This window comes from Pseudochaenichthys georgianus, chromosome 5, assembly GCF_902827115.2.
Source record: "Pseudochaenichthys georgianus chromosome 5, fPseGeo1.2, whole genome shotgun sequence".
In the NCBI taxonomy this organism is placed as follows: Eukaryota; Metazoa; Chordata; class Actinopteri; order Perciformes; family Channichthyidae; genus Pseudochaenichthys; species Pseudochaenichthys georgianus.
The window spans coordinates 5,829,434-5,848,827 of NC_047507.1; the positions used below are offsets into that span (position 1 = coordinate 5,829,434).

The following is a 19,394-nucleotide window of genomic DNA, read 5'->3' on the forward strand; positions in this document are numbered from 1 at the left end:
AATGTAAGCCTGTTTCGGAGCCGAATTTAGGGCGGACTTATTTTAGAGTTAGAATGAATTTCTGCTTCGTGCGGCGTCCTTTTCCAAAGAGTGTAGAGGGAAAGCGTTTACTGATCATGGCTGGATCAACTGCTCCCAACCAGACAGTGGGTCAGTCAGGGTCAGTCATTTACATGAATTATTGACATGTCAGCCATTGTCAGACTCCCGCACAGTTAAAGCAGAGCCACAAGTTTATTCAACACGATCCACTCGTGTATATTCTCACCTCAAATTGTCTGCAGAACCAATACATTACTATTTTTGGAAGTTTCAGCAAACAGGATGCACATGTTATTGAGAAAAGTACTGTTCCATTACAGGCCTGCTATAGCAAACACACTTGCCTCTGAGATGTAGTCTTTGAATCTTATTGACAGTTGTCATGATCAGATCTTACAGTGTTAACAACCAAATCATGAGCTTTGGCTTTACATCAGAGACGATCGTCTAAAAGTGTCCAGTGTGAGGATACCTTAGAATGAATGAATGAAAACTTTATTACAGACTCAGGGTCCAGATAAAAGACAAGGCATTACATATAATAAATTATACACAGCATAAAAAGAATTCATAGTTTAAGAATAATTTAAATCAGTGTCCTACAAAGAGACAACTATACCAACGTCTCCACAGCTGCGATTGGTAGCGTGTACTAAACCTTATGTTCGATAAGGCCAAGAGGATTTCATTATCAGAGTCATTAAGCCGGCAAATACATTTATACATAAGATTTCTTAAAACAGCTGGTAGAGTATTGACTCCTGCAGCCACACACATTTCACTTGCACTAGACCAGGGGTTCTCAAAATGTTGATGAGTGAGGGCCAACTTAGGTACCCAATATTGGATTGAGGGCCGCCCAAGAAAAAACGGAACACAAAATAATTCCAAAACAAATCCTTTCTTTATTGTACTAACCAATTACCGCAACTCGCGAGATGCCTAGTTGCCATGCAACCAGTAGTCTAGCAAACTTTCCACAAGCTGTCATTCATAATTTAGGAATGACAACCCAGGGGGCGCAGTTTTACCATTCTTAAATTCCATTCTAATTCTTACTAGATACAACCATGGAGGATTCAAATATAACGCATGCATTTCAGCGTGTCACATTAACTATCGTGGGCCGCCAGAAACATTTCCGAGGGCCGCCATTGGCCCGCGGGCCGCACTTTGAGAACCCCTGCACTAGACCATCGAGGTCTCTTCAGCAATATTCTCATGGCATCATTATAAGCTACTTGAAGTTTCCGTAAACTTGCTTTTCTGTAGTTTGACCACAGATGTGTCGTTTAGAGCGGTGTGCAACATGCTCTGAGCAGAGACATCTCCACTCCATCTGCACACGCACCAAACTTACATTGCCTATAAATATCTTCATCATGTCATTTGTTCTGTAATAAAGTGTCCAAGATATTTTAACTTATCGCCTTGACCGCTTTGACTGTGACGAAGGTGGCTTCGTCACTATAATAATAATAATAATAGCTTTGATGTATATAGCGCCTTTCAAGGGACCCAAGGTCGCTTTACAAGTAGTAGGGCAAAAACAAACATAACAAAACAAAAGTCAGACAGACAAAACAACAGATCGATTAGGGGCCGAAAGCCTTGGCCAACAGATGGGACTTGAGGGCCCTTTTGAAGGCGTCAAGTGTGGGGATGTTGCGAATCTCCGCAGGGAGAGCGTTCCAGAGGGTGGGGGCTGCCACTATGCACTGACGGCTTCAGGCCGGGTGGTAGGGCACTTTGTTAGCGTGATTGCACAGTATATGTTGTCTGTGGCTGATGAGTGTGTGCACCTGGTGTCCTGTGTTGTCTCCTCCCCCCTCACCTGTGTCTTGTTGTGATGATTGGAGTGTGGGTATTTAGGCTCTGTTGCCCTGTCTGTTGAGAGGCTGGGTGTGTGTGAGATCCTTGTGGCTGCATGATGTGGACGAGGAGAACAGCAGAATTGAGGCGGTGAACTTTGTGCCCATGTTTTTAATAAATGCCCACGCCAGGTTATATTTTTGGACGTTCTGCCTCTGCCTCCTTGCTTGGTCTGCGCCGCTTAACGGCCAGCTTCACACAGACACTAAGATTAATATCAGACAATTTAAAATCAGGACATTTTAGACATTTATCTTCTTTGGTTCTAAAGATCATGACAGCACTCTTACCGGCGTTGTATTTGATGCCATGCTCCACACCGTGACCACACACAGAGCACACAGCAAGCAGCTGCTGAAGACCAGCGCTAGATGGACTCAGCACAACAAGATCATCAGCATACATGACATGGTTCACGAGAGTACTACCAATCATGCATCCAGTATTACAGGTTCTCAGTCGCTTCACATAGTCAATGTGAAGTAAATTATGCCCGGACAGTGTTTGGGGATAGAAAGCGGATATAGTGGGTCACAGGTGTCAAGCGCACTGGGAGGAAAGATAATACTGTATCCCCAGGGGAAGGCAGCATTAGGTTAGACTGGCGGAAATTGATGGTGGTATGCACTCATCTATGTCTTTTAAACTAATCTGGTTTGGAAATGTGTTCAGTGTTTCTGGAATAATTAGTTAAAAGCTTTCACAGATGTACAAATAGTGAATTCAAACCATGTCAAAAAAGACCCATTGATTCATTGATTGGGCGATCAGTGATGTCTTTCACAGTTCCTGCTATGTCGCTCCCCCTTCACCTACTTTCACTTAAATGCAGTGTTTTCTAACCAATCAAATATTGAAAAGCAACGATCCAGCAGTGTGGCAGCTGTTTCAGAATATGTGATGTTGTAGTAACAGGAAAGGAACTGAATTAGCCATTATAGAGCAGTAACAGATGTCCTTTTTTTAGACTATATTTTACAGATACCTACTTATGTATCCCCATTTGCTGCCAGCGAACTCACCGTCCCTTCACATCATGGTACCTCTTCAAATTGCTCTGACAGACCTGGAATCTTTGAGAGCTTTCTGCCCACCAACAGCTTGTGTGTCCATACAGCAAAGCAACAATAGAGGTGGTTTGCTGCCATAGTGGTGGCTTAATACTGACGCGACAGGGGCTAGGGACAAGAGGCGTTTACACTATTTGTTTTAAAGTGCTATACTTGTGCCAAACAGGCTCTGAAGTGCATCGATACAGAGCTTTGAGTGCAGCTTTTAACATACAGTATCTGGATCTGATCTTATTTATACATGTGTTGTTGGCCAGATAAGGCAATATCTGATCTGATTATCATGTGAGCAATTTGTATTGAGAGTGATAAGCCGGAGGGTATCATTACTTCATCTAAATGCGCATATCAACTGCCAGGACTGTGATAATTGCATGTTGCAGTGGCAAAAAAAATGTGTTGGTTTAATTGAAAGGAGCTATAATCCTCACAGGGGGTTCTGAGGTTGATAACAGAAATGCTGGTATCAGATTAAACAAATGTCCGCTGTTCTAAAACCAAATTAAAAAAGCCAGTGAGAAACATGTCAGCAATCAAATCGAGCATTTGTTTTGTTTTTTTACAAAAAAGCTATCTTCAAGCCATGGTGGTGGTGGTGTTTTTGGGATGGCAATGTCATTATATCAGTGAGTCCACTTTGGTCCAGGCTGAAACATCTCAACAACTAACGGATGTATCACCAGGACATCTGGTCCAGACATCAGGATGAATTGTTCCACATTTTTGAAGTTGCCGTGACTTCTCATTTGAGGCCATCATTAGGTTAGTGAGCATTCTGTTCACAAACATATGGCATTCCCATTAGCCTCAGCTCTACCACTTTAGGCAGCATATGTTAGCATGCTAACACCCTCAACGTAACATACATTATACCTGCTAAACACCACCATGTGTGCTTTGTCATTACGAGCATGTATGCATAATTATGTTAGCATGGCTCGCAGGGTGTCATGTCTTTGTTCCGATGTACTATTATTCAAAAATCCCAATAGCAAAATTGCCCAATTCTCCCATAAACAAACGCAACATTTTCAGAAAATAATAGCAATGTCTTAATATGCCTACTCTAACAAAGTAATGACCTGCGGTACTCTGCCTGAGTGGTTAACCATAACCCTAACCAATACACTCCTGATGACCTTAATGTAAAGACCCTGACAAACAAAGGCAATGCGTAACAGCCAATCAGAAGCTGAGTCGTGCATTTGCCATAGTAGGAATATTGCTATGTGTGCTTGTGTGGTTGCAGGGATAGTGTGTATTTCCAGAGCAATGTGCTTTCTGACCAATTAGTGTTTGCTTTCAGGGAAATTGCCTGTTGGACCAATGGGCGCTTTGTCCAATGGGAAATGTTACAGGCTATTGCTGTTTCTGAATAATGGCTCATCAGATCATTGGGAAACCCCTCTTTAAAGTTGAGGTTCACTTATGGCTGCACAGCTCTTAAACTAGCATATTAGGAAGCTTAATGTAAAGCCTTGGTTCTGAATCTGCACACACTCTCCCTTAAGGCATCATTTACAATTATCTATGGAAATTAAACAGATTATGGTTTTATATCCATGTTTTTCAGGTTTCAGGCTCGCAAATTACATTTCAGGAACAAATGACCATCTCTTCCCTTCTAAAAGGGTTAAAATAATAATCTTTTTTCTCAAAGTAATAATAAACCTGTGAGTTGGATGTAGAAAAGTCAGAATCAATATAGATGTTTTTTATTTTAAAGAAAATTCAGATTGAACATAGTAAAAAACTGTAAATTATGTCCGTCCAAAACATATTTTGTACTTATAGTGAAAACTAACCTTGGACGATGGGCTAGTAGACTAAAAGCTTTAGGAATCGAAATTACAACATATAATAAGTACCCTGTATCAAAATTGATGAACAAGTGATATTTGACCTTTTTAGACAGATTTAGCAAAAGAAACCTCTTCTGGGGCCATTTGGGTGGATTTCACCTATCTCTGGCCCCCCTTGCTCGATTTTGAAAAAAAACTGTCTCTCTGCGCATGCAATCTTTTTGCAGAGCGTAGGAATATCCCTGCTCTGAATTCTAGAAACGGAAACGCAGTTTTATTGCTTATAGATTATCAGAACATTTCAAAGGGGACACAGTCAGTCACATTGGATATTAACCTATGGATTAACTACAGCATCGTTTTTATCGTTTTAATGCAATTGAAGACCAGTTTTAACCAAGGTAAGCCATGTTAGCGGTTGTGGCTACCTAGCGCCACATGTTTTGATGTACGTTTTTGTTGATAACGTCGCGAGTTTGTATCTTTCAGTGTTGAGGTGGGCACCGTTAGATTCTGTGTCTTTACGATCATAAACGATGTTTTGGATGTGCACCTAAGATAAGTAATAAGGGAGCTAGGAGTGATTTTCGGTGCAGTAATAGGTTAGCATTTTTCGCTCGGGGCTAATTCAGAGGGTCAGTGTTAGCATTGTGTGTTTTTTTTGGAGAAAAAAACACAAAAATTAAAAAGATCAGTTAAATTAGTTTTTTTCCGTTATATGGATATATAATATTCACAGTTTATTAAATATTAAGGTTCCTTAGACGTTGTTTCCTTCAAATCACGCGATTTCGGCCCCGGAACCGGGTCCGTGGGGCTTAAGATTTTTCCAAGGGTTGTTATTCTTTTGCATTTACTAATTCCCAGGATAGCTAATAATAAACAGCATTCATACTGAACTATAAGTGCACGATCATGGTTCATTGCCTGACAGATCATTAAACATAAATATGGAAAGGCTTTTATGATATGCGTTTAATACTCCTAGACGCAAAACAATTTTAAATTATTACTTTTTTTGTTTTCTTCCTGCTATAATGTCCCCCTCTCCATCGCCTCAAGGCTCATTACAGCCCCTCACTGGTGGTGTCTCCTCCCCTCCCCCTTCTCTGCTTCATCTATTTTGCTTTCTCTTTGTTTCATTTGGACGCCTGTGGAGATGTCCGCAGTGGCCATTCATATTTTCCATCACTTGGCTATGATATTGAAAACTCATGACACAGGCTCTTTATGCTCCTTCAAAGAAATGTCTGGACAAATCTGAGCACCCACAGCCCCTCGGGGCAACATTTTGTTACAGCAGACAGCGAGGGGCTGCTGGTCTCTGCCCCTCACACACTTCCCCCGCTCTGACCTCCTCCACATAGCATCTGGTTTATACACACCCACATGGTATGTGATGCCCTGTGGCCTCCAGCGAGACCGTGACTGTCGTCCTGTGCAGCAAGAGGAGTTTGCCACAGATCCCAACAGACAAGCGAATGGTGGCAGCCTGAATCTCCCGGGCCCTCGCCTCTTTCGCTGCTTTTTTTCTGTTTCTACCCCCTGCCTTGCCACACAAAGCTGAGATTGACTGTACCGCCTAAACACACAAAAAGCTTTTCTGTCTCGCCATTCATTTGCCAAATGGAGCCTGATCACATGGTGTTGGCTGCAATTAACATGTCTTGTGGATTTGTTAAACATATTCAGCGACGATTTCTGTCTGGATTTATGGCAACCACGCAGAAACAAGCATGGTTGTTAAAAATCCATAAAATCTTATTTTACAATCTGACATTCCTTTTTTTTGTTGATTTATTGCTGTCAAAGCATGTGTCTAGGAAAGAAAGACAAACCGGGCTACACTTTACGATTACCTTCACTATGAATTCGGGGATTAATTTCAATATCAATCCTTTGTTGAATAAAATGTCAGAAATGTGTAATAAATGGTCCATCCCGGTCTATATTTCCTTGTTTTTTTAGTTTAAAACCCACTTTAAAAACCAAAGACTCTATATGAGAAGCTAACAACAGCCTTTTTATGTCTATTTTGCATGAAAAACCACTTTAATTGACCATTAAAATAGTGGACCATTATTTTTCTGTCGATCAATTAGTTGATTTACAATGCATATATCCAAATAAGACAGAAGCCATTCATTTCAGGATTCGTGCACATCAGGCTTGCAGTAGCAAAGTCCATCAAAGGGTGGTACATGCTCTGTGCGTGACCAGAGATGGCCCTGCTACATGTTTCATAAACTTAATCTATTCATCAATGATGTATGACTACAAATCATCCTCCTATCGAGTTTCATGATTTCTGACAGCAGGGTCCTCCTGCTCCATTTCTGACCACGAGTTACATTTAGGCAGCTTGACACGCGAGCAGCAGGCAGGGTCCTCTGGGGCAAGCACACGATAACTAACAACAATGGTGTGTGTGTGTGTGTGTGTGTGTGTGTGTGTGTGTGTGTGTGTGTGTGTGTGTGTGTGTGTGTGTGTGTGTGTGTGTGTGTGTGTGTGTGTGTGTGTGTGTGTGTGTGTGTGTGTGTGTGTGTGTGTGTGTGTGTGTGTGTGTGTGTGTGTGTGTGTGTGTGTGTGTGTGTGTGTGTGTGTGTGTGTGTGTGTGTGTTGAGGAGTGTGTCAGGCATACTGCACAGAGTGTCTCCCATTCAGCGCGTCAGCTGCAACTCAGTATGTGGCATGGCCCGTCAGCTGTAGGCCCGTGAGGATGACAGCTGTTAGCCTGCCCTGCTTAGACTATTATGATCACTCAGAGGCCTTCCCCTTTTAGACAATTAATCTACCACTTACTGTACATGGTAATTGCCATCCCGCGTTGAAATGAGGCCAGGGACAGGGAGATGTGATGATCTTGGCAGCGCGGCCGCCCCTGTCATGCTCTGCCTTGTATTCTCAACAGATTCAGGCCTATTAAAACTGAACTTCTGGGACTGAACAAAGCAGTGGGGCTAAATTGTAACAGCCTGCCTGTCTGTATTCCTATTAAACCTTCAATCTATGCATCGAGAGGGAAATGAAGCCCTTGTATTTGGTAGAAAGGGCGTGACATTGGCATGAAGATAATAGGAATACCCTCCAGACGGAATCATTTACCAATTTCCAGCACTAAATGTATTTCCCCTTTCAGTCCCCGAGGACTCGATCTCACCATCTGCTGGTTGGAGAAGGGCATTGCAGCGTGAAGCCAGTGCTGCACTTCAACAACAATTGATTGTTCTCCGCCTGAGGGGCAAAGTATAACAACAGCCTTGAAAAGAATGAGCCTTTAAGTGAGCACTGTCTTGTGTTCAGCACATGACTTGTGTGGAGAATTGGAGTGACACTGGAGTGACACTGGAGTGACATCAGAGGGGGTGACGGACCCTGTGTGAGGTCATGGTGTTTAGTTTACAGCTGTGGTGCCAGGCTGGAGACGGCAGCCACTGAGTTACAAAGGCAATGGAGGTGCCTGTGAAATGATATTCCTCAAAATGACAGAATAGCTGACATGCACTGACATTTAAAAGTCAGAGAAGAATACTATTCTTGAATGGTCTTGCATTTTGACTGCAGAAAGTCCTCTTTTAAATTGATAATATTTTCTATGAAAAGTTTGTTAAACATGTAACATGTTTCAAATGACAATTAAAAGGGCAGAAAAAGGATGAGCTTCTGAGTAACAGATAATATAAGAGATCGTAAGCACCACAATAGCCCCCTGGTTAACTATTAAAAGTGTTTAGGTATACATTATATAATAAAGTATTAGGTTCTTAGTGCTGCTGTTTTATTTATTTATTCATTTGTTTAATTTAATTACACGTATTATTTGATTTGTTGTCAGTTTTTTGTTTTGTGGATTTAACTGTGCTTTGTCCTAAGTCTAGGTTTTCATTTAATTTCAAACCTTTATTTATACAGATAAATCCCATTGAGATCATTGATCTCTTTTTCAAGGGAAACCTGCTCAAGTAGTTCCACATGAAACATAAAAACATAAATAGAACAACAAAAGGACATCATACAGCATCATTTACATAATTATCCACATACACAGGTACCAATAGCTTCCGATGGAGTAGCATCCAACCGAGCTTTAAAAACATTTAGTGGCACCAGATTGCTCAGTTTCCATTTCATTTGCAGACTATTCCAAGACAGAGGAGCTGCGCATCTAAAAGCTGTCTTCCCTAAGACAGTCCTAGCAGTTGGCACATTTAATAAAACCACAGCATGCGATCTCAGGCAGTAGCCACTTACAATTCTCCGAGAGATCAGGGAGCAGATATAAGATGGAAGTTTCCCTAACATGGCTCATAAAAATGTACCAGTGACTGAGCCTCCGTACAGTTAGTGAAAGCAAACCAGCCCTTGCATACAGGGTACAGTGATGGGTTAATGCTTTACAGTGCACTGTGATACTCAGCATCTAACTTGACCAGGCAATTGGCAGGTGCATTCATATACATCAGATCACCATAGTCCAGCACAGGTCAAAGGTCACAGAGCCTTTTCCTGGCCTCAAGCGAGAAACAGGACGTGTTCCTGTAGAACAGGGGTGGGGAACCTCCGGCCCCCGGGCCGTATACGGCCCGCGAGACCATTTGGTACGGCCCTCGAGGTAATTTATAAACACACGCAAAAAAATGAAAGAAATCTAGACCGCAAAAAAATTAAACAAGCGAGTGCCTGTTTTTCCTGGCCAAGGTCAGGGTCCTTGAACACAACACGAGCCTAACGTGTCATCACGTGGTATATGTCTCGTCTGACACAGGGGTGTAGTGCTGACGGAGAGCACCAGAACGCCGCTCCGGCATTTCCAAAAATTGCAGTAGCCTACCCATAAGGAGCCGTACACATGCTGCAGTTTCTACGTGTCTGTGTCTTTAGTTGAAAGCCCAGTGGCGATCTGTTCATGACTGTCATACTGATCATACAGTCAATAACTTTGTTGTTATTAGCATCTGGTTAGCTAGCTATGCTAACGAATATAAGAAGCTTTTTCTCCAACCAGTGAGGTAAAGGCACATCTTTATATGATCATTATTATAAAAAAATAAGATAATAAAGTAATCAGGTCTAAAATACTATATAACAGTAACACAAAGTTGTTATTAATAAACAAGAATACAGTTTGAAAGGGGAGTGATTTGTAAAATGTCCATAAAGAAAAAGTAAATCTGTTTACAGTTCTGTTTCATATGGGTGTTGAGAGATGTATCCATAGAGCTCCTAATTTTGCTCTCAAAGTGCACCAGATTGATGCTTTCAACTTCAATATTTAAAACAAAATCTTCCCAGGGGGAGCATACCCCCTGAACCCCCAGAGGAGGTTAGGTCCCCCCCCACTTAAATCATGTCCACATGGATAGGAAACTAAATACATTTGCACACATCTTGTGTCCATATCTTTCTGTTTTGGTGTTCATGCCACAACCGTGCATGCATCATCATGGTAAGATATCTGGATTGAGAGGTTGCTTTTTCTTTGCACAGCATGAAAGAAAGGCCAAATGAATGGGCTGTGATTTTAGTTTTTCTAAGCAGAGGTCAATAATTTGTACGGCCCTCGGAGGATGTTGAAAACATTGAAATGGCCCTTGAGAGGAAAAAGGTTCCCCACCCCTGCTGTAGAAGACACCTAGCCTAACCCTCAGCTTTTTAAGCAGGTTATTGACATGAAGTTTAAAAGTGAGACAATCATCAAGCCAGATACCAAGGTATTTGTAACAGGCAACCACTTCAAGTTTTATTCCTTGCGTAGTTACAATATCTAAAACAGGCTCTGGTGTCTTTTTAGCTTTAGAAAAGAGCATTACCTTGGTTTTCTAAACATTTAAAAGAAGCTTTAGTTCAGAGAGCTGAGTCTGAATAATGTTTTGGCATTATATCATCTTCTGACTTTTGAGAATAACAAATATTGAAAAACGAGAAGCCTTAGCCTTTTAGCTGCTGTAATCTCTTTTTATAATAATTCAAAAAAGTGCCAATTCACTATAGCTACGACCATGCATGCATCATTGCATCCACATATTGATGCATTCACACACACAACCTCTCAAACACTTGATCGCTATGACAAATTTCAACATCCTAGGTTAAACGTGAACGGGAAAAGGAAATTAGGTTTTAATGAGAAGGTATGCAAGATAATGATACAACTTTAATGTTATGCTAAAGAGAGACGTGGAAACCCAAACAACTTGAGGGTAAGATAGAGAGCTCCTTGTCCGTCTCTCAGAGTCAGCGCAGACAGTTAATTCCCTCTTCCCCATGGGATGCCCTCTCTGAGCGCACACTCCCACAGACGGATGCTAGCTGAGGTCGTTGCATCTTCCTACGTCTTCCTACTCCACCGAAACCCCTACAGGGCGTGGAAATCAACTGGGATTATCTACCGCCTGCAGGCATTTGGCTTGTGTGTGTGTGTGTGTGTGTGTGTGTGTGTGTGTGTGTGTGTGTGTGTGTGTGTGTGTGTGTGTGTGTGTGTGTGTGTGTGTGTGTGTGTGTGTGTGTGTGTGTGTGTGTGTGTGTGTGTGTGTGTGTGTGTGTGTGTGTGTGTGTGTGTGTGTGTGTGTGTGTGTGTGTGTGTGTGTGTTTTAGAGTTCAGAAGAAGTATGCTTACCTCCAGAGACAATGCTGCATACTCTTACAGTACAAATAACCAGTCTTTTCTTTTTAGTTTCACTATATTGCATGATTTCATAATTGCTTTGGTCTTTAAGAGGACGTATTATTCTTATGTTTTACATTTAGATTGTGTGCCTCTAATGTGACATGCTTCCCTGCTTTAATGTTGAAAAAGCTCTTTATTTTTCTTCTACTGCCTGTCGAAGAAGCCACCTGTTCTACAACCTCTTTTCACCCTCTGTCTGAAACCAGAGCCCAGTCTGCTCTGATTGGTTAGCTAGCCGGCTCTGTTGTGATTGGTCAGCCGCTTATGGCGCATTTCCACTACAGCGCGGTTTAAGCGTGCCGTGCCAAACCCGGACCGTTTTCGGTTGCGTTTCCACTAGGTGTAGTTCCGGCTAGGGGGTACTATTTTGCAGTTTTCTGGCTCTCCAAATTTGAGGTTCTTTCCAGGCCAACAACCGGGCTGAGTATGCTAAACTAGTGAGAGAATCGCTGACTACAACAAGATGAACATAATTGACCGTGATTTAATTGTAATACACGTTTCAAAATGATGCCGAAGTAACAACATACTGATACCGGTTAGTAAAAACCATGAATTAATGCTTTGACAAGTCTGCAGACAGACGGCAGGCGAAAAACCTTTTAAAATGCGTGTTTTCTGAATGGAGCTTGGCTAAGCTAACGTTATATATGCTCCGACTGTCCACACTCACAACAACGGCCTACAGACATAAATAAACCAGCGACTGTACTCACCATGACACAGACAGTCTGTGGTTTGTACTTGTTTAACTTTTGTAAAGTTTCTGAACAGATATGAGGAGCTGTGAGCTCTGAGGGCTAACAGCTAGCGGCTGATGTTGGTTTTGTGTTTTGCATTGAAGATGACGTCACGGCTCCGCCTACACTGCGTTACTATAGTTACTACCCCAGTTCATAAACTGTAATGGAAACGTAGCATAAAGTGAGCCTGGCCTACTAAGCTGTGCGAGGCCCTGCAGTGGAAATGCGCCATTAGAGATGTGCCGCCCCTTATCACGTACAATGTGTTGGAGCGCTAGCCAAAAGAAGCATGAGTGTTACGTATGATGTCACTATGTTACAGAAGAAAACATAGAGTCGAATGTAGGCGTTTCGGAGAGAAACTCCCTCTGGAGGGAACTTTGGGATTTCAGCCTTTGCAGACCATTTACATGCACAAAAACCTCAGTAACCCACTACAGGAAAGACCCCCCCCCAAAAAGCTTAATAATGCCCTTTTAAAATGTACATTGCATATTTCCAAATGAACCTTTTCTTGATTACGTAAGAGTGACCATAGAGGTGAAATGTTGGCAAATATTTAAAATATGTTTTCTTCATGCATGTGTGCACAATTTAGAAACCATGTGCTGCTAGATGCATCAAAGTGCCTGTATTAATATACCATTATGTGGACAACAACACGTGACGATCATGTGTACGACCATCGGCTTGTGTCCACCTTTTGTTTAGTAGTCGCTCCAGGCAGCTGTGGCCTCACACATCTGCCTGTGTTTATCATGGTCAGCTGGTTCTGGTGCTTCCATTCTTTTAAATATGGAATTCACTTGTTTCGGTGGGATGGTGGAGCAACAATTTGCTTTGTTCGCATTATTTATGGTTTAACAATATCCGGCTGTATGTTAAGAAGCATAGTGTCTATTGTGTTTAAGATCAATATTACATCAGGAGATTCCCTGACAGTCATCGACAGCTGGGGATTTATTTTTCCATAGATTGAAAGGAAATTGGAAAATACAATGATTTGCTTTCTTGCACAGACTGAGATGAGAAGATTGATACCAGTCTCCCAGATCGTCCGTGGCTCCATATTTCCCTTTATTATTTCTTACTTCATATTGCAATAAGGCTGCCATTTTCTCTCTTTGTCAACATTGTTGAGGAGGACTCGCATGCCTTGTTTAAATAAACTTTATTGGATGTGTCTCAGGATAGAAACCGACTGGGGGTTCTGTTTTACGCTCAGCGTGAACTCCACATCATGGCCCTTCGATTGATCCGTACAGTGCGAACAAGTGGCAAGAAGAAACGCTGATAAAAAGTATAGTCTGAGATAAAACTGTTTGTGGGACTATTTCCTGTCCGAGTGCCGTCACTTTCTGGTACCTTCTGCTTCGCCAACCCTACCATGACGAGAAGATACCAGAGATTCAGAAGACTGTATGTTTACTTACATATAAGACTAAAGGGGGTGTCAATTGTTTTCCTATGTGTTATGCTAAACTGTCTTCTGTCTCTGGCTTTATATTCCCCGACAGTAGTAAACATTTCCTCATCTTACACTTGGCAATAAAACAAATAAGCACAACATGCTGAACTATTCCTCACAGTACAGTTTACAATAAAGGAAAGGCTTGTGTCAGGATGATTTTAGATATTCTTTTAATCCCATTTTTTTTATAAACGCCCAATGTCACAGCTGCCCACCACTGCTCAGTGTAGCCAGTTCACTGCCTGCGTAAGTGTGGTAATTAATAGGCTTATTTCCAACATGTGAGCTTCAGAGCGGATTTACACTCACATGCGTTACTGCATGCAGCAAAGCAATTTGATGCATGACTGTTTGTGACAGGCGCTAAGCTTTTGTTTATTACTTGTCTGCAGTGTTGCGTATGAAAGCCCTGAGAGGGCAGTGTGAAAAAACAATTGTGGTCATGTGTTGCCTGAGTCTAATTTAAAGGACACCTATCATGCTATATTTAAATGATATGTTGTAGGGCCATACCTATATAAGGTATATGTATACCTTTCTGTTTTCAAAATACCAAACAGATCATGCATTTTAGCCATGCCTCATTTCGCTGTATTTGCTGTTCTCCAGCCCTGTTTTTGCAGGGGGCAGATTATGTGAGCTGCAGCCGACCACGCCCTCCTGCAGGAGAGGGGGGCGTGCTCTGATCAAGTCAGAAGAGGGGGAGAAAAATAGATCTCCCTCCTCCGTGTTTTATTATACTCAGGGCCGCCCCTCCCTACAGGCCAATCACGCAGGCTGCATGGGGCCTCGCCTTGCGCAGGGGGCCCCGCCCAGAGGGCCTCAGCTGCTGTGCGCAGTTCTCCGCTCAGTTCTCCACTTTGAAATCTCGCGGGACAAAGACGCCCGCAGCCTTGAGAGCGAGGCGAGGCGAGTTAGCGCAGTTTCTCTCCACGAGCTGCGGAAGCGAAATGCTTGATGGGAAACGGCTCGCTGGTATCTCGAGCTGAGCGCTCATTGGTGGTTTTTACCACGTGCTGCTGATGAAGCTCTCCCATTGGCTGGCAAACGTTTGTTGTTGTTTTGTGTCAGTTTTACGTCGCCACATCCATTCCCATTTTTCATCATTGTTCCACAATGTTTATCATCATGAAATTAATATCTATATATTTTATACTATACTGCTTACCGTTTTCATACTTTATATATCTTAGCATATTCACACACACTGTTCATACTGCTCACAGGCTGATATCTAGTGTATTCATACCCCTCACTGTTTATTCATCATTCAATTCATTCTATATGTTATTCTGTAGATTGTGAACATTACTTTCCACTTCACTGCTTGTTGCACCTGAGAAGCTAAACTGCATTTCGTTGTCTCAGTACCTGTAATATGTGCAATAACAATAAAGTTTCTCTTTAAGTTAAACCAAATCATTAAAATAAAATCTATTGTAATGATTTGGTTTAACCTTATTTATTGAATACATCATTTAAAATGGCAAGATTAAATCAAATTACATCCATGTTGTACACATCATAAAGCTTAAAGTGGCAGCTAAAGAATTAACACAGCAGCAGGTCTGTTCAATTCATGCTCATGAAGCTTCATGTGTGCGGATCTGAAGGGACTGATCATTTGTAGCCTGTCACCTATCAGTTTTGCAAACATTAAGAGGGAGGAGCATTTCTAATGATGGAACCCAGTCACTGGTGTGGTTCATCATCATGACTGAATTAACAAACCTATATAAAGCAATGGAGATCACCTTTGTCTACAGTGGGTAAAATGGAATTTCCGCCATTGCAAACCCAGCCAGTCAAGCCGACTCCGAGTCCGAGCTGTCCGACTTAAGACGAGCTTTTTGACACCTCCCCCGGCTGCGATCGGCTACTCTCGTCTACTTTCGAGGCGAGCCGCAATGTGTCTCAAACAAGCCTAGTTTCAGCCCAAGAGGGAAAAAAACAAAACATGAAGAAACTAGAGCATCACTCGAAGGTGGGTTATTGTATAAGTCAAATGTACAACTTGCGAATGTTGTATAAGTCAAATTGCCAATTGCCATATTAAAACATCAGCTGCAATTCACGACATGAAGAAGGCAGTCTCTGCAGAGCATACAGGCTAATGGAGATGCAGTTATTTCCAGCATTCTTTATTTAACATTCATTCAAGTATGTGATGCCTCTTGTCTGCTAATGTACAGGAGGAAGAGTGATGTCTGTCTGTCTGTCTAGTTGGCTTACATAACAGAAAACATGGAGCATTTTTTCCCCTTTTATTCATTTTTATGTCAATTTGCACATTTCATGGTGACGCTCAGCCTCTCCCCTCAACTCCTGCAGTCATCATCATGTCAACCACAACACAGAGAAATACTGTAGACATGTGTGTGTAGTTGTTGATACATTGCTGACAGAGGGAACTAGAATACAGATTTAAGAAATATCAGTTTTTGAGCATGTCATAAACATGTTTTGTCTTGACTATATTACAACTATATTATAATAAAATAATATAGTATTTACATTATTGAATTGATTATGATTATTATTAGTAGTAGTTTATTTGCATTAATTATATTTTAATCTTTTTGAGGCTAGTATTTGGCAGGAAATGCAGACGTATTCACCTGTAAACGCATACTGAACGACATACATGCACATTTACCATTTACCTCACTGTATAAAAAAGTAACTATGTTGATAATAATAATAAACAGGAATTATCTCTCACAATGTCGCTTGGGGCCCCAAGTTGGCCAGGGGCCTGATTATATTATTATATAGAGTCGTTATTCATTTGTTTTAAAGCTCAATAAATAACAAAGAAGACCTTTGACCGGCACTTTTCTAATTTTGTCCGGAAGATTTAAACTTTAACGGACATCTTGACTGAAACTCTGCCACACGGTCCCCTCGTTCCTTGGAAGAGGCGGAGAGGTGGGTGTTTGTCATCTGCTGGTGGACTAACCGGAGAGAATTACAGTGCTTGCCTCGACGGGGAGGGATTGCATTGAAATACAGCAGTGGGAGAAAAAGAGCCACAGCGGAGAATAAACAGAAGGGCAACCATGGCAACCATGCGCGGGAAGTCTTCTTCGCTGCTTTTGTGGCAGACTACAGCGCCACTTACAGGCCTGGCATATGTACTACAGCGTCTCCAGCGCTTTCAAGCGGCAATGGCCGGCCGTGGCCCAACCTCTCATTCCCCTGATAGGTGGAGAGTTGGACCAATAGCCGTAGCGCCACCGTCCTGACGTCAGGACACTGTTCAAATCTGGATCAGTTTTTATCAGATCCGTTGCAGCCCCTTTTTTTAGAGATTTGGGTATGGAGGAAAATAGAGCGGGTTGTGTTTTCTGACACTTGGTGAGTTCCCTAGAACACCAGGGACACATATTCATGTATAAAAGACGTACAAAAGTGCATTTTGCATGATAGGTCCTCTTTAAATTGTTTAGTTATCTCTGTTTTTAATTTAAGATCAGGTAAAACCAAATCTTTCTACGTTCCTTAATGTTCCCATATCTTCTCGGATATGCTCTATAGGAGTAAAAGCAATTGTGTTTTTCTCAGATAAACCTTAATTTCTCCATGCAATCTAAAACCTAAGGTTCATAACGTGTGTGTGTGTCACACAATTAACTTGTGTTTGAAAACAGTCCTGGAGGAAAGCATGAATGTTTTCATTACTATTTAGTGAAATGGGCACTGTGGAACTTCAGCCTTTTGTGACCGAAATGACTATTACAAACACGTTATTCTCTTAATTTGACCTGTTCTTAGGTCATAAAAACAGAAACAAATTATAATAACAAGAACAGACAGAGATAAAAAATGGATGTCAACAATTTAGTTTTCTCTCCTGCCTCTCAGGGCTTCCGTAGTTTCAATGTGGTAAGTTTTTTAAACGATAACTAACTGTATGTGAAGGTTGATGTGGTTAATATCAACCAATCATTCAATCAATGTTTATTTATATAGCCCAATATCACAAATGTTACATTTGTCTCAGTGGTCTTCACAGTGTGTACATAATATCAGTATGACAATACGACACCCTCTGTCCTTAGACCCTCTGTCCTCAGACCCTCTGTCCTTAGACCCTCTGTCCTTAGACCCTCACATCGTATAAGGAAAAACTTCCAAAGAAAACCCAGTTTAAAGGGAGAAATGGGAGAAACCTCAGGGAGAGCAACAGAGGAGGGATCCCTCTCCCAGGACGGACAGACGTGCAATAGATGCCGTGTGTAATAGTTACTTTCATTTATATTATTGTCAGAAATATTAATAAAAAATCACAGCTCTACGCCTCTAGCCTTTTGGCTACATTCACTCAGACAATTACGCTCATTGTCTTCAATAGCACCCTTCTATTTTGTCTGTGGACACTTAAGCTTTCTCAGAATTGGGGTCACATAAACACACAGCAGGATATTGTTTCCACTGAGAGCTGCCCCATCTCCTCTTTTCTCAGTGTTCTCTGACTTGTTTATCTGAGTCAGGTGTGCGGCCTGTGTGCCACATGTTGCTTAATAACTGCAGCTGTGCAAAGCAAAGACGTCTGGTTGTGAGTCTACATTCGAACATCAAAGCCTTCCCCAGATCTTTTCTCCTGCAGTTGCATTTTTTGTTTTCCCCCGTCAGTTCTACCCTCCCTGCTGATCCTAACAGGACCAATTATTTAGTTAACTGTTCCTGCACGATATACTGGGTGGAGATGTCTGGTCTCCTCAGGAAATTGCTCCCACAGCCCAGGCAAAGCGACAAGACCATTCCCACACCCATTGTTTTAGACAATACATGCTGAAATGAAACAATAAAATAAAAGATGAGGTCATGTTCCCTTAGTAGAGCAAAAATAAAGGAACATATTTTGGTGCAACTTGATTTTATGGCCTAAAAACAAAACATTTTCACCACAATGTTACTGTGTTCGAAAGTGATTTTAAAGTTGGAGTGGCCAGTCTGTGTTTGTTTCTGTTTGTTTACAAATGTGTTTATGTGGAGGGGAGACGAGAGCCTCGTGGTTCTGTCCTGCCCTCCCTTGCACTGTATGAGGCAGTGTTTTGGACCGGGGCCCAGCACTGAGCCTGAGGCACGCTGCTCCGCTCCAGCCTCTCCAGAGCACCGATTCTCACTGACATTACATCAGCTCGGGGAAACATAGTAAGGACACTGTGTGTGTGTCAGAGTACATGCTTCTTTCAGCTTGAGCACAACAAAGTAGTCTGCACATTTCTCCCGGTTCTGAGGCGTCATCAGCAGCTGTAGGAAAAGGCATTAAAACCATGGCTGTGCGCATCATACGTGGGATGGAAGACCTGGTGGCGTCGGGCAGTCAGCTTGTCTGGAGCATGGCACATCAGACACTGAGGAGCTGGTACAACAGCGGGCTGATGCCCTGCAGGCGCTTCCTAGATGCCTGGTTCACGATTGGGAAATGCTACCAGGTATGACAGCTCCTTGAGCCATGGCAGCGGAAATATTCTGTATAAATAGTTTGAATACAGCGGTTTTTATTTGTTTGCTTTATTGGCTGCATGTTGGATTCATTACTGAGTGCCAGATGAATCTCTTGAATTGAACTTTTATGGATTGGATTACTTATAATCTGAGTCAGTGCTTTATCCTCATCTGGCTCATTAGTGTATGCATGTGTTTATTGTGTGGATGTGAGGAGACACAGGCTCTTGGTGAGTCACAGAGCCTGTGTTTTAACAAGGGTCTCTCCCTCAG

General features: G+C 42.0%; 1 protein-coding gene across 6 annotated transcripts in view; it reads left to right on the forward strand.

The window, feature by feature from the left end:
* The window catches only part of frmd4ba (FERM domain containing 4Ba), a 62,964-nt gene that overhangs the window by 7,241 nt on the left and 36,329 nt on the right, over window positions 1-19,394 (forward strand). For 3 of the 6 annotated variants that reach the window (XR_004552124.2, XM_034082465.2, XM_034082466.2), the window contains exon 1: window positions 18,786-19,108. The exons of 1 other annotated variant lie outside the window; for it this stretch is intronic. Coding sequence is in view for 4 of the 5 variants with exons in the window: in XM_034082465.2 (XP_033938356.1) it covers window positions 18,947-19,108 (162 nt within the window). In the remaining variant the exon portion in view is untranslated. Of the gene's footprint in view, window positions 1-18,785; window positions 19,109-19,394 lie in introns of those variants that run through there. 2 more of the 6 variants (XM_034082467.2, XM_034082468.2) reach the window with 1 other exon arrangement.